The sequence below is a fragment of the Phoca vitulina genome, unplaced genomic scaffold (assembly GCF_004348235.1).
Source record: "Phoca vitulina isolate PV1807 unplaced genomic scaffold, GSC_HSeal_1.0 scaffold1, whole genome shotgun sequence".
In the NCBI taxonomy this organism is placed as follows: Eukaryota; Metazoa; Chordata; class Mammalia; order Carnivora; family Phocidae; genus Phoca; species Phoca vitulina.
The window spans coordinates 85,079,080-85,095,964 of NW_022589704.1; the positions used below are offsets into that span (position 1 = coordinate 85,079,080).

Genomic DNA, 16,885 nt, shown 5'->3' on the forward strand with positions numbered 1-16,885 from the left:
GAAAAATAAATATTTTTGGTGTTGAGGATGAGAAAGCCCAAAGATAATGGGGGAATTCTTAATCTCAGGAAACAAACTGAGGGTTGCTGGAGTGGTGGGGGGTGGGAGGGATGGGGTGGCTGGGTGATAGACATTGGGGAGGGTATGTGCTATGGTGAGCACTGTGAGTTGTGTAAGACTGTTGAATCACAGACCTGTACCTCTGAAACAAATAATACATTATATGTTAAAAAAAAGAAGATAGTAGGAAGGGAAAACTGAAGGGGGGGGGAATCGGAGGGGAAGAAGAACCATGAGAGACTATGGACTCTGAGAAACAAACTGAGGATTCTAGAGGGGAGGGGGTTGGGGGGATGGGTTAGCTTGGTGATGGGTATTAAAGAGGGCACGTACTGCATGGAGCACTGGAGGTTATACGCAAACAATGAATAATGGAACATCAAAAACTAATGATGTAATGTGTGGTGATTAACATAACAATAAAATAAAATTTTAAAAAAAGATAATGGGGATGGAATAGCAGGGAAAAGATAGGAATAAAGTCATCTAGGTGCTGTATCCTATAAGCCAATGGAACTGGAAGCATGTTGGTCAATGTGAAATCCAACAGGAAGGATAAGCATGGAGAAAAGGGGTATTATGTTTATCAAAAAGGAGTCATTAATAGAAAGAAGTGTCAGAACATATCAGGAAATTTGGGCTTAAATGTTTTTTGTATTTTTGGCTTTTTAAAAAAGATTTTATTTTTTTATTTGACAGAGAGACAGCACGAGAAAGCACAGCAGGGTGAGTGCAGCAGGGAGAGAGGGAGAAGCAGACTCTCCCCTGAGCAGGGAGCCCAATGCAGGGCTCAATCCCAGGGTCCTGGGATCACGACCTGACCCGTGCATAGGCAGCTGCTTAACCGACTGAGCCGCCCAGGGGCCCCAAGGGCTTATATGTTTTTAACATATTTCTAATACTTCATTCATGTTATTTACAAAGTTTCAGGCACTTTTCTAGTCATTAGGATACAACAACAAACAAAATGGAAACAAAAAATCCCAGCTTTAGTGGGCTTAGAATTTACTGGTAGGGGATTAATTTTTTTCTTTTTCTTTTTCTTTTTTTTTTTTTTTTAAGATTTATTCATTTATTTGAGAGAGAGATCATGAGCAGGAGGGCAGAGGGAGAAGGAGAGAGAAACTCAAGCAGATTCCATACTGAATATAGAGCCCAACACAGGGCTTGATCCCATGACCCTGAGATCACGATCTGAGCTGAAACCAAGAGTTGGATGCTCAACCGACTGAGCCACACAGGCACCCTGGGATTAATTTTTTTCTTAAAAAAAATTGTCAAAATTTTCAGTAGGCCCCAAATAATCTCTGCTTCTTGTTATTCACAGCCTTGTGTAATCCCTTCTCCTTGAGTATGGATTGGACTTAGTGACTTGATTCTGATCATGAGAATGTGGAAAAGTTGACGGGATATCACTACCATGATTAGGTTATAAAGGATTTGCCTTCTGTCTTGCTAGCAGAATCCTTTGCCTTCTCAGTTTCACTGCTTTGAAGAAGCAAGCTGCCTTTTTGGTGAAACCTACGTGGCAGGAAACTGAGAGCAGCCTCTGGATCACATTCCTGGAGGAACTGAACCCTGCCAACAACCATGTGCATGAACAGGAAAGCAGATCCTTCCCCAGTCAAACCTTCAGATGTGACCCCAATTCTGGCTTAAAGTTTGATTGAAATCTTCTGAGATTCTCTGAACTAGAGGACTCCGCTAAGCCATGCCTGGATTCCTGACCCACACAAACATAAGATAACAATGTGTGCTGTTTTAAGTTGTTGAGTTTTGGGTTAATTTATTCTGTAGCAGTAGATAAATAATACAATATTGTAGGGAAATAAGCTTACCAATTGTTCCAATGGAGGAATGACATCTTTCAAGACATGCTGTGAATGATTCCTTCTGTGTCGGGATATCTGAAAAAATATTGGCATTAGATATTATTATATTATTTTTCTCCAAAAAAAAGCTATAAATGATTTAAAAGAGCATATTTTAGTAAAGTACACAGGTAAATAACCATATTCAGATTCATTCAAGAAGTCAAACAGAGTAGATATAAAATGGAAAGTAAATGTTTTAGACATTGACTAATTTGAATAAAATGTGTACTCAAAGATTGCTGGTTGCAACAATATCTCCTATTCAATGTACACTTCTTACCATGTAACCCTGACACTCCTCCTATCAAGTGGGGGGTCTATGTTCTTTCATTTTGAACCTGGGCAGAGCTTTATGCCTGTTTCATTCAAAAAGCACGGCAGAAGTGACTCTACATGACTTAAAATAGTAGAGCATAAAAATGTCATGTACTTCCTCCTTGTTCTCTTAGAACCCTCACATTTGGAAAATATTCACCATGTTGGGATGAAGCCCAAATCATCTCACACAGAGAGATCACAGGGAGAGACCTCATAGGTTTTCTGGCTAAGAGACTAACTGAGGTTCTAGCAGACAGCTTGTATCAACTGCCAGTCATATGAGTATAGATATTTTCTGATGGTTCCCTCTGCTGGCCATTGAGTCATCCCCATGCTTCAAGTCCTAGTAGAAGCCTCAAACACTGTGTAGTAGACAAAAGCTGTTCCTGCTATGTCTTACCTGAATTTTTGACCAGACTCCGTAAGCATAAAAAAAAAAAAAAAATCACTGTTTTATATCTTTATATTTCAGGGTGACTTGCAAGGAAACAAAATATTTAATGTTGAAACACCTTGTGTTTATGATATGATATGAGCTCAGCTTTTTCAGAGTCAATGTTCTATTAATTTTCAGGCCTTCTACGAATGTATTTAAAGACACAATAATCAATGGATTAGTGTTTTTGGAACAAAATTTTTAAAATGCCTATGGTTGTTTCTGCCAAAGAAGCACCATAGACTGATTCTATAATAAAAAGAGAAGAAGAAGGAATTTATAATGAAATATTGTACTGTTTGATAATTTAAATAGAAGCTCTAATTAATAATCCTATTTTACTAGGCAGGAATTCTCCAGTATTTTACATGAAGGTGGCAGGGTATAAGGCCGAAGAGACAGGGAAGTAGGAAAAGAAAGAATGAGAGAGAGAGAAAGAGAGACTGCAGGATGAGTGTGAGGTATTAAAGAATAAAGCAGGTCTGAGAACTGTCTAGAAAAGAACTTTGGATGGCTTTGTGGTTACTGGCACATGTAACTGACTGAAGGAATTAAATCAAAGCCTTTTAAGATTTTGAGAGACTTGTATTAGCAAAGAAACCAAAAGCCTGGCCTCAAAAACCTGTGACTCTATACAACCCTTGAACCCCATATTTTCTCCATAAAACTGCATTGTGAAAGCAGTACAACCTCCAAGGGAGCCATTCTCTTCCAAGCTCACTTTCAATATGGCCAGTGGGGGATGATGGGGGAGAAGGAGCCTCCCAAAAGCAGAGCCAGAAACCTTGGAGAACAATGGGCATGGGGAATTATCCCAAAAAGGAGAACCAGGAGAGCCAGGAACAGACTCTGCGGCGAGGGCAGGGGTCTCAGAGGGCCTGCCCAGCAGGCTTTAATAATCATTTGGGTCAAGTGACTGTTGGCTGGTTACCATTTATTTCCTTTACACATGAGAGCGTGTTTCCAGTTATCAAGTTCTCGTTCCACCATTGTCTATTGGATGTGATGCGAAAAACAGAACAAAGAACTCATTTTTTTCAAGTTCTAAACCTCTAACCCCCTGGAGAGAAATTGGCATGATGGAGAAAGTTATTTATCACTGCTATTCTTCTTTTGGAGTTTGATGTAGTAATTGCATGGGACTTTTGGTCATCTTCTTTGGGGAGGTGGATAGATGTATTTCTAAGTGTTGAAGACAGGTGCAAATTGACATACAGTGAAGGGGTGGGGGGACTGTGGCAGCCCCTGATGCCTGCTCACCAAAATTCTGTCCTTTCTCCAGGACGTATATCTAGACTGCATTTCTCAGCCTGCCTTGCAGTTAGGAGTGGCCACATGACTGTTCAGACCAACAGGATGAGAAGCCTTCCCCATTCAAAGCTATTAACCAGTGAGTGTTTCCCCTCCATGTTCCCTGCCATGCTGGCTGGGAGTGCACACTGAATGAGGCCATGCAGGAGGCTGAAGAGGCAAGATAGAAGAAGACTCTGAATCGCCATGTGGAGAAAAGCCAAACATAGGCCAGGAAAACGCATTTTGTTTTATTTAGTAAACTTTTTATTTTGGAAAAATTTTACACTTAGAGAAAAGTTGTAGCAAGGACAGAGAGTTCCTATAGAAAATTACCTTCTAACTGTTTGTAGTGAGAAATAAACTATTTCTTGGAGCCATTGTGTATTTTAGAGAATTTTATAGCTGCTAGCATTACCTTAAATAAAACAACCATAGTTGATCTTAATTCATGTTGAAATGAATATATATATTCATATATATATATTCACATATATACTGGGTATTTAAACCTTTTAAGGAACCAGGCATTTATTTTGTACTGCTCTGCATTTGGAACTTACTTCTCTTAACTATTAGTCATTAAACTAGGATTTATTATCTTCACTGAAAATTTAATATATATGCCTTACATTCAATTTACAAGGGTGGAAAAATTCTGGGATTCTTTTTTTCTTGTTCTATTTCCTTGAAACTTGTTGGATTTCCAGTCTTGGGCTAAAAATCACTCTCCTAGCCTACAAAATACCTCAAGCTGTAAATATTAGAGAAAGTAGTATCAAGTGATGTCTCCACAACATTGATGATTAAGCACCTGGGCATTCACTTGTGTCAGTCTTACCATTCCTTCTATGGCCAAACCATGCCTACCTTTGTCCTACCACTACTAGATTTTGATGGGTATATTGGCCCACCAGCCTTTAAATAGTCTCTTCTAGTCACTATAGAAAGTTTTCTTATGAGGCAATGTTTTAAAATGCATTGTGTGTATATTACCAGAGGCACAAGAGATGATTTTAGCTGATGAATGTTTTAATTATCATTTACACAAACTTAAGTTTTAGCAGGAAAACTTACCACACAAAGACATTTGTTAGTGGTATGAATACATTTTCCATTAAAATAGAATATAAATAATATAATTAAATAAGTACTATGTAGTGTGCAATATGGGGGGAAAAACCCACAAACATAGTAAGTGAATGACTGAAATTTGGGAAACAAATTTTTTTAAAGATTTATTTATTTATTTATTATTTATTTTAGAGAGAGAGAAGGAGAGCACACTCGCGAGTGCAGTGGTGGTGGGAGGAGGGGAGGAAGGGCCATGGGAGAGGGAGAAAACGTCTCAAGCAGACTCCACACTGAGCGCGGAGCCTGGCGGTGGGGGGACTCCATCTCACTACCCTGAGATCACTATCCAAGCGATAATCAAGAGTTGGACACCTAACCGACTGCGCAACCCAGGCCCCTCTGGGAAACAAATTTTAATGAGAAGAAATCAGAACACAAATGACCAGTTACTGAGCACATATTTATTTCATCCTTAAAGGGAACTATTGGGTCCATGGTATAAATAAGAATTCAGATTGGGAAATGACACAGTGTTACTGTCTGTTAACATGTTTTCAGTGCTTATTATTTGCCAGGCACTGTTCTAAGTATTTTGCACATATTAACATACTTAATTCTCACTCTTTCTTCATAAATGTAGAAACACAGATACAGACAGTTTAAGTAACTTTAAAGATCCAGAGCTAGTAAAAGCCATGGGTGATATTTAACCAGGATCTAAGCCTTCAACTATTACACTTTATTGCTTCACCAGCAATATAATGTATATGCATAAAGGCAATCATTACATTCTTGGGGAACTCCAAAGTTGAGATTATCCACATGCATAAGGGGATATTTCTAAGGAAGAAATTTGAGTCAAACTTATAAATTTGTACACGTTTACACAGGGAGCTAGAAATCAGGTTTCAAATCTGTTATGAATTATCTTAATTTTCCTTTAGGGAAAGTAATATTGCTGATCATTCCTAAATCAACAAGCTAGTCAATCTATCATGTTCAACCAAGTTATGGAGATGCAGGAAAAAAGAGAACTTTCATCACCTGTCTTTGCTTTAATGCTCTTCTCAATTAAGCATTAGGCACAGAAATGTGTTATCATCCCAAATCAGATTACTCTGACTGAGATTTATGATTTAGGAAATTGTGAATCCAAATTTGCTTAGTTGTGTTACATGGATATCAAGAAAAGTTATTTCAAGAAAGCTGTTTTTATGCGATTTATTTAATTGAAATGATAATTATAAAGAACACTTGAGGTCAATCAAAACTTCCTGAGGTAAGTTTGAAGGGAACAGAGGCTCTCCTAAGCCATACATAGTATAAAATAACAGAAAATCTTATAGTATTTGTACATGTTTCTCTATCAATAGTATCTATCAACAGTATTATTAGTAGTATCTGAAAATTTTGCAAATTATTACGGGACACTTTCTTGAGAAACGTTTCTACTGAAGACATCAGATGTCCTGATAAACCATTCATTTAGCCAGTAAACATCGCATGCTTAGTACAGTTATATGCTAGTAGTTTCTAAGAGTAGTTGTTCAAAATATACATGTTTGTTGTGTTTGTTGATGTTATCAAATATCTCTAATACTAGTGTTGCAAGAAGAGTACTTCATTTTTGGACAGTCCTAATTTTTTCTCTATGTATCTGATATTAAAAACCTATGTTTTGCTCTGCAGATTGCTTCTGGGTGAGTTTCAGAATGCTAGCAATGGTGGGCTCCATTGTTCAATCTCAGGTCCTTTTCACTTTTGCAGCAATTCTTAATTAATTACTGAATTTGGAAAACTTGAATAGCAATAATAATATTAGCAGTAGCTTGATACGACATTATTTTAATACATTATTTTCTCTGTGAGTTACAGAAGCATTTCTTCTGAGGAAGGCTTAAAATACGGTTTTTACGACTTATGTTTGCTTTCTTTTTTGCTTCCAAATGTTCTGAAATAGTATACAGATCTTTCCTCTAACGTAAGTGGACATGTATGTATATCTACCACATATTTATTTAAGTGTCCACAGTCTGATTTTTTGCTAGTTTGTACACTCTTAAATTATGAAATGTTGGTTTCAATACTATTTTACAGTTCTCATTTGAGAAAGGTTATTTCACACTTTCTTTTGAGAGGGATATGGTTATGTCTTAACTGTTTTCTTATCACAGTGTTCTGCATCTTAAGCAACTGAGCTTTAACAATAAAAACGTGAGTTGTTGACAATCCTTCCTTTGAAGAGAAGAACAAGTCAGCCCTCATCTTTTTGCAATGATGTCATCTTCCTATTGATTTATTATGTTCAGTAAATGGGAATGATTTGTAGCTATCATTGGAAAAGAAAAAACTTGAAATACAAATGACTTCTGCTTGGATTTTTTTGGAAACCAATATCAGATGAATATTTCACTGAATTACTTTTAGATCAGATCTATGTGTTTCTCCTTCTTTGTTTCCACCTACCACTCTCCCCACTCCTTCTCTGCCCCTTCTCAGGTACGTTAGCTTTATAATTGTTCAAAGCAAAGTTGGAAGCATGAAATACTGAGAATGTGCAATGCATATTTGCCTTTAAATTCCTTTTTGTTCTTATTATACATCATAATTAAGTTTTCCAGATATATTTTCCTCCAAAAAGAAAAAATTAAAAAGTCATTTTTTTGAAGTGTTTTCATTTTTTTCTTCCATTTCTTCTTCATTTTAATCTATTTAAAGAACACGAAACTGATGGGTGGGACTAGTGCTTGGTACGAAGTAAAAATAACAGAATTTGGGCATATTATTTTCCTGGTATAGGAAGGTCTACTATGAAAGTTATACATAAACATGAAACATTCCACATAGCTCTGATTTTAAATAGATTACCATTTTTGATGAAAGTTTATATCTTGTGGCTTAGAGTTGAAATAAAAATCACTTGAATAAAAGCATTAGCTAGCTCCAGCATTTTCGCAGACATGTACGTTTTCCGAGGCATACCTCCCATTAGCAACCTCCCTGGATACTTGGATAAAAAGCAGAAATAAATCTGTGGTTAAGTTTAGTTTTTATCTTCACAGATTCTCAAAAGCTTTTTTTTTTTCCCCCGGTGTATCCCAATTCTTATGTTCAAATCTTCATTTGTTTTGCCAAATTCTTTTTCTTAAAGCTATTACAATCAGAAATTAAGAGAAGTTACTGAAACTTTTATTTTTATTTTTTTGGAGTGTGGAAACGTGGCCAATATTTCTTGTACTCGCAACAATTTGGTTGTTTAGATGTAATAAGCATCAACCTAAATGATGGCTGTGTTTTTTAAATCATGTATATGTGGTAGGTAACTGCTTTTGTTGGGAAAAAAAGAAAGTTAATATATGAGGGTATTATTTTATCATGCATTTAATCTTCTACTTTTACCCATCTGTGAACACATGTCAATTCACACATGTAAAATCATAATTATTCATCCACTAACTGGGTATTTTTCATAGTCTTCATAGAAGGTAATGACTTTAACCATAGAGGAACCAAATTCTTCTTTTTTCCTCCTTATTAATGTACCACAGGTATATTGATGCACATTTAAGATGGCCTTCTCCCTCTGCCTATGATATCATTCAGTTACCATAGTGGGCCTCCATAAGCAAATGCCCCCTTTTTTGTTTGTTTGGCTTTTCCATAAGCCCTTTTTGGCTGTATATTGTCAGTCAGGAATCTGACACTCTCCCTTATCTCTTTTATCCCGTGCAGAGAATGAAAGGGAAGGATTCAAAATCCTTCTGGAGGACATATTAAAGTTCTTCAGCAATTTTTTTTTTTTTTTTTTTTTTTTGGTTTGTTGAATAGTCCTTGGTCAGCATCTGGGTCATCTGTGGTGCTCACCAGCCTTTCAATCCTGGGCTAAGTCTAGTTGAGTTAAATTCAGCTCCAACCACATTTTCTTATCTCCCAGATAGCCAAAGGGAATCAATAGCTGGAATGATTTAACTTCTTAATATTCCTCCCTTGCTTTATTTAGTCCCAAACACATGTGTTCCTCCAAGAAGAAAATCAAACTGCCTCACACCTTCTTGCTTAAATAAAAATTAGTTATATACTGTGCACATGGCCTCATTTATTGCTAAAGACTGTTTCCTTTAGTTCTCTCATTTCTTTTTTCATGCTTTCAGTAGAATGTTTCTCTCCAAGAATTTTCTCAGATTGAGAAGGGTCATTCATATAGTCCACAGACACACTACTATTTCAGCCTTTTTGAACATGCTCTTAAGATAAAAACTACCAGAACCAAGAAACATAGCCATACCTGAAAAACGTAATTTTCTACATTTTTTTCATGCAAAGTATATTTATATATTGTATTAGTTTTTAGCTTACTTTTTTCTCTGTAGGTTCCTTCTTATTTAGACATGAATTTCCAAATTGATATAATGAGAAACTGTGTGCTAAAATAGACATATAAACATTTTATTCTACTCATAATACTATTACTGGTATTAAATCTAAAGCATTATATGCTTTGTTAGAGCCATAGCTAAAGTTACTATTGCCAACAGATTATATAGCTTGCTTACTACTTCCTTTACCCTCCATAACAGAGATATTACTCTGCTGATTAAAAAAAAAAAAAAATGTAATAGAACACTTGGGCCAAACTGACATTTTCTCCACAACTGCAAGTCATGTGTTATCTTTTAAATAAAAAGATTCAAGACAGCAGAAAACAAAACCAAGAAAACTATCTCATAAACACCTCAAAACAAAGCAAACTAGTAAACAAACAGTTATTGAGGCCCCAAATGGTCAAAACAGTCCATCTATTTTAGCCAAATTAAACAAATCATTGTCAAATCACCATTTGACTATCTTGGGCCGAAACAACCTATATCTAATTTTATGATGTTTAACTGTCTAAAAACTCTGAACAAATCAGAATCAGGTTTTATTTTCAGTCTCAAACAGTCTCTTTCATTGCCCTGAAGTGCTTAAGTTGAAATACTGAGTTTACTTCTTACTTTTTCAGGTATACGTTCAATCACTGAAGAAGAAATTCTGTCATTTGGAAAATAATCCACCATATGTCAGGTTTGATCCACGATATGTGAAGTTTGACAAAGATATCTACCCACAGTTTGATTTCTATAGTCTGCTGACACCTTTCCTCAGACATAATTATTTCTTAATGCAAAGCTGGACATGTACTAACTCACTGAAAATGCTCTGTCTGCGTGGAAAGGTCACTTCTGCAAGCGCTGTGGGACGCAAGGCTTTTAATGACTATGCCATTCTTTCAAGATTTAACAGATTTTTGGTCAAATATCTAAAATATGCACATGAATATGCTCGGCGGCTTTAGTCAATATCTAATAATTGTATCTTTCCAGTTTCCTTTATGTATTCTTTGAGGTTTTCAGAGACCCCAAACTCACCTTCTGCTGCCGAAAAAGCAGATTTAGTTCTGAAGGTTAATCCAACTCAGCAGGATTGAAGGATGGCACTTTTCCTTGGTCGTAAGTATGTTGGCTCAGGCCAGACAGCTGTTAGGACATTCTCCTCTGGGAATCGTGCCCTCAACACCCACCGTTGATGCACATACATGGTCGACTGGCTGCCGACTTCCGTGCCCATCTGCTCAAATGGCATGGTGCCCACTCACAAGTTGGCTGGATCCTTGCCCTTAGTGTGTAGGTGCCAAGCAATGATGGGTTTAGATGGGCAGCCTGCATAATACTACAAGTGACAATTTTTTTCTTTCTCTCTCTACAATATCTGTCCTCTGTGCCTTCTCTGAAAGTGAAACTCGTGTTTCTCCACCTTTGATTTTACCTGTGGACACACACGGCCTTCGGCAGGTAGGTGTACAAATGTACCCAACCTGCCACCGACCGTAAGACGAAAGAGAAGGAAGAATCCACAGAGCCCCAAATGACAAGTTCTAACACTGAAATGGGTTGGATTGTGAAAATCCCGACCACCTGGAGTCTGTCAGAAGAAATTTAGCATGGGTGTAAGTATAGCAGACCTCTCGCAGATAGCAATGGCACCAGGAAATAGTTTAAGTTAGAGCACTTTTTCCTGTCACAGCCTCAGCACAAATTACTTGCCTTGCATTGAAAAGGCACATACAACACTAAATGAAATAAATCAGGCAAAAAGAACAAGCCTAATGGGAACACGATTTATATGCTCAGTGGGGGCAAGGGTGCAAGCTATGATATTCAGACCTCAAAAATAACCCTGACTGGAGGTCCTAATGGAAAGAAAAAGAAACAAAAATAGCATCTCTCTTTCCAATCTACAGCAAACCCATAGAGAGGAATAGATTGGCATAGGAGGTTGTGACTTTAATGATCCAAAGCATATGAATGCTTGTTAGCAGACAGCCGACAGACATAAGTAAGAACAACAGTAATGGCTGCATCTGCATCCTGGCCTGTGGCACTCAAACCAATCAGGCAGCGCTGGAGAGCAGCGCCTGAAGGTACGTTAAAGCCGTGCTTTCCTCGTGTGTTTATTTAAGGGTGATTGAATTCAGGGTGTTGTCAGTCTGCCTTGGAGAATGGTTATCCAATGTGTAGGCATGATCTTGCTCCCTGAATATGCTCTGTTGACTGAGTTAGTTATGTGTGACTACTTGCCCTGTCCTAGTCTCTATGCAGTGCCAAAATCCTCCAGTCCAAGTTCCAAAGGAACAGGGCCTAAAAACTTTTGGCTCCAGAATCAAATTAGGCTTCTCTGCTTCCTTAGCCAGAAATGCATAAATACCCAATGGCCAAAACCAAAGAATTTGACATTGTGGAATGAATAGAGCTGTCATATACCACTAAAGTGTGGAAATATCTACTGTTTGAAGTCAAGACTAGTTCAACATCTTCAGTAATCAGAACAGACTTCTTTGGACACCTTCATGGGTTAGTCTGGCTTTTGAGTGAGAATGTTTCTGGCAAGCTACTCATTCCAGATATCAGAAATGCAAGAACATACGGTTTATAAGAGAAAATCTGCCATTTTTTGGTATCAAAAAAATTCTCAAAGGCAGCACATTTTCATAAAAGACAAATCCCTCATCCTGTTTTCCTGATTGACCTTCAAGTTAGCACCACTTGCTTAGATGTATATACTTTAAAAGGAACTGATCAAAGAAGAGGTAAGTTGGTATACTTTGAAAAAAAATGTTTACGTGAAACTCAATTTGGAATTATCAGGGGAAGTTTCTCGTGAAAATAGACAAAGAATAGGTATAATCATCCAAGACTCCTCAATCTGATTACTATGCTATAACTGTCAGAGTTCCCAGAGCAAATCATTTTCCTCATGATTTATCACGCCTTGAGGGTATAACAGTAAGAATTACATACTACTAATTTATTGAAAATGAAGAAAAGCAGATGTCCTGTCTAGGGAATCTTGAGGGTAAGGATCATGTTTTACTCATCTTTAAATTCACCGAATTTAACGTAGTGTGGAATACATATTACGGAATCGGTCATTTCAAACTTTACAATGCACCTCTTTATACATGTGACCTATTATTTCATTCCATTCGCCAAAAGCTTCAATAGCCTATAATGCCTTGTTCTAAAGTTATCTTGTTGGAAACATAGCCATCATTCTTTTCAAAAGTCAGCCCCCTTAAATAAATATTCTTTTCCAGGTAAGCTCTTAAAATTTTGCATAAGAGATTTGTCATCTTTCCTTACTGAAATCGGGTCAAATTTTCAAAATGATCCCCTCATTAGACTACCATTGAAAAAACTGATTCTGTTGGATAATAGTTTCCTGATCTGTGTAGTATATATGATGCTTGAGGATTAGGTTCCTCTTCTAGAGGGAAAAACTGAGAAGTTACATAGATATAGATAGGTGTAGGTATAGGTAGATAGATATAGTTCTGCTTTTAAATAGCATTACATAATTATGTAGATTATTATTATTCTGAACAGTTCTATGTTCACTTACCCTCCAGGTAAGTTACTTTATCTCTTGGTACCTCTTTTCCCTTAACTGCAAAATATGGCATAGTATAGTACTTATTCCTTACAGGATTACATTAGAAATTTAAAAAAATTAATACGTATACAGTTTTGAACACATGGTAAATCCTCATCATTATAATCTCCCCTATACCAATTGTATCATTCCTCTTCCAGGACTCCTTCTGGTAAGTATATTCTAGTAAGTGGATAATTAATATTAAGCCAATGTACTCATAAAATCTTCTTCAATGATTCTAGAAACTCTTTTAAAAATGATTTGTTTCTTGGGGTGTCTGGGTGTCACAGTCGGTTAAGCCTCTGACTCTTGGCTTCAGCTCAGGTCGTCATCTCAGGATTGTGAGACTGAGCCCTGAGTCAGGCTCAGTGCTCAGCATGGAGTCTGCTGTAGATTCCTTCTCCCTCTGCCCCTCCCACTCGCACTCTCTCTCTCCCTCTCTAAAATAAATAAATCTTTCAAAAAAAAAAAATGATTTGTTTCTCTACTTTAAGAAATTCCAGCCATTTCCTTCTAGGATACTTGGAAAGCATTTTGTTAGAAAAACCTTTAAACCCTCAAGGGGATGGGGTTACTCTGGTTATACAGGGGGCGACAGTCTTGGTGTCGTTTTAGAATTCTGCCTCCTGCAGCCCCACCTCTGGCTCAGAACGAATCATGTCCCTCCCACAAGCAAAACATATCATGTCCTCCCATCATTCCAAAGAGTCTCACCCTGTTATAGCATCTCCTTGAAATCCAAAGCCTCAACATCTACATCTAAATTCCATTCTCCCATTGGCTCAAAGACCAAAAATCTAGTCACCTAAATCCAGTTTTGAAAGAAGTTGACCTTGACTGAGATCAACCATTAAGTAGCAAAGGCAGGAATCAAATAATTTAGATCTATAGCTAGTGGTGTTTATTTTATTTTGTTTAAAGATTTTATTTATTTATTTGAGAGAGAGAGCATGAGAGAGCACAAGCAGGGGAAGGGGGAGAGGGCAAAGCAGGCTACCGGCTGAGCCCAAGTGGGGCACAATCCCAGGACCTGACCTGAGCCGAAGACAGACACTTAACCCGCTGAGCCACCCAGGCGTCCCCATCGCTAGTGGTGTTTAACAAGTACTGTGCACTAGCCATGCTACGAAGTAGTTACAATTATTGCCTTCATTGCATAGATGATAAATCCAAGGACAGTGAGAAAAGACTTTAAATTAGTAAGGGTGAGAGGCTGCTCATGAACCCAAATTCATCTCATTCAAAAACTCATGCATTCTGACTCCAAAGTTTTTAAATGCTGAAGCTACTGGCCCGTGATATGGATACTCAACAAATGCTTGTTGCCTGACCATCATATTGCACTGTTTGCAGATTAAAATATGCAGTAATGTGTATCACACTTCCCCCTCAATTATCTTACACCTAAGTTCCTATTTTCTATTTTCATCATATTTCAGATAAGGAATCTTTATAATCATCTTGAACATTAGCTGAGAAGAAATAATGATAGTAATGTTTGGGATATGAGGAAGATGAATAGACTAAAGGTATATCTACTTTACTACTATATTCATTCAAAACAAGTGCTACAGATTTGTATTTGGTGAATCCTAGAACTGGAAAATGACTATCTGTTCTAGATACCATACCATACCATACCATACCCTACCCTACCATACCATAAAGATTCCCGGATGGATTTCTAGTTGAAAGTGATGGATTGACCACACATATTAATCTCCCCTATTTACTAAAATCAGAGTAAAAGAAAAAAATGTATTTATAAAGAATGAGAGAGTGAGCAAAATTAGGTGATATATCTCAAAAAGTTTTTGGAAGATAAAATGTATATGAAAATGCAATTACTTTGTAAAATGAAAGAAGTTATAACCTCAGTGTTTCCAGACATGGAAGATTGGTATTAATGACAAAATGTTCATAACCATTATTTGGAAGCATCCATGAAAGACAACGTCAAGATTGCCTGTAACAGCCATCATCCAGAATAGCTGGATGCCCAGGCTCACTCATTTACTGAATACAGCCAGAGGACTGTTCCCAGATCTGTGTAAGAGAGACATTGAACCAGGCATCTTCAAGAGTCTTGAATCAGGCCCACCTGGCATCACAGAGGGCAGACAGGACTGTGGAACTATGGACCAGGGGATTAGAGTTTACCTACTAAGCAATGGGACCTTCACCTCCTATTCTCAACCATTCTCCCAGAAATACCAGAGGCAAAAATGTATTCCTTCATCTAGAAGACTTGAGTTTTCTCTGAAAGAGCAAACTGCTTCAAAGTCCATCAGATATTTAAATTTGGATATCCTCAATGAAAAACCTCTTTGTGGGGCACCAGGGTGGCTCAATCAGTTGAGCATCTGCCTTCAGCTCAGGTCATGATCCCGGGGCCCCAGGACAGAGCCCCGCATCAAGATCCCTGCCCAGTAGGGAGCCTGCTTCTCCCTCTCCCTCTGCCCCTACCCCCTGCTTGTGCTCTCTTGCTCACTTGCTCTCTCTCTCAAATAAATAAATAAAATCTTAAAGATAAATAAATAAAATGAAAAGCCTCTTTGTGTATGTTTTTTGTGTTCTACAGAGAAGGTTGTCAGTTAACAAGCCCAGCACCTCAACTCTAAATATACAGACAGCATTTTTAAAATATGAATATGCAGGCATGGATCACAAGAAATTAATTATTATATGATATATAACACTATTTAACACAATATTTATATACTATACTTACAGATAATAATTGTATCATATATAGTATGTTATATAATACCATATAATTATATGGTATATAATAATTTATAATTACTAGATTATATACTTCTTTATTGAGCACTATATATGTAAAATGCACTGTTCTAAGTGCTGAATAAAATAACCTCTACTTTAAAGTCGTTGAGGAGAGTCCCAAGATGGAAAAGGAATATCAAAACAAGCAAACATAAAAAGGAGCTCAAAATAAGCAGAAGTAATACCAAGAAAAGAAAGAAAGAAATGCTTAAAAATACTACTGGTAATAATATCAAGAGATAAGAAAATATATAAGATTCATAAAAACAGGAATAATAATAGAGGCATTGGAAAATTAAAAACATAAATAAATATAATTAATTAACACAAGTTTTGGAGGATAAGAATAAATGTGTCAGAAAATAGAAAAAGCAGAGAGATGAATTATTAAAAAGAAGAAATAAGAAAATAATTTAGGATGTTCAGCATCTGCCTTATAGAAAAGTCTAAAAAGGAAAAAAAAAATGAAATGCATCGTAAGAACTTTTAAAATAAAGTACAAGAGAATGTTCCAGGATTTTATATGAGCCTTCTGATTGAAAGAGCCTGCCAATGGAGCACCTGGGTGGGTCAGTCTGTTAAGCATCTGCCTTCAGCTGGGGTCATGATCCCAGATTCCTGGGATTGAGCCCCACATCGGGCTCCTTGCTCAGGGGAGAGCTTGCTTCTCCCTCTCCCTCTGCCTGCTGCTCTGCCTACTTGTGCTCTCTCTCTCTGTCTCTCTGTCAAATAAATAAATAAAATCTTTTCAAAAAAAGAAAAAGAGCCTGCCAAGTGTCCAGTGTAATAAATTTTTTTTTTTTTTTTTTTTTTTTTTTATGTGACATTAGGAACCTTTTATTGAGACAAAGCAAACAGTGGTCTGAAAATACCACAGCATGAAGGCAGGCTGAGGAAACCAATCTGATTTCTTTTTCCTCTATGGCGGCCCAAATGACGAACTAAAGACACTCCAAGATTACTATTTATACTTAAGGCAATTTAAAAAGCGAGGTCTTAACCAAAAAGCCTGTACCTGGCATTCAAAAAAATACATTTTTTGGATGGACTAAAAGACCTAATTGGCTACGGAAAA

General features: G+C 37.1%; 1 protein-coding gene across 2 annotated transcripts in view; it reads right to left on the reverse strand.

The window, feature by feature from the left end:
• ARHGAP15 (Rho GTPase activating protein 15) overlaps positions 1 to 16,885 on the reverse strand; it is a 602,789-nt gene that overhangs the window by 519,639 nt on the left and 66,265 nt on the right. For both annotated transcript variants that reach the window (XM_032411154.1, XM_032411161.1), the window contains exon 4: positions 1,899 to 1,967. In XM_032411154.1, coding sequence (XP_032267045.1) covers positions 1,899 to 1,967 — 69 coding nt within the window. The remainder of the gene's footprint in view (positions 1 to 1,898; positions 1,968 to 16,885) is intronic.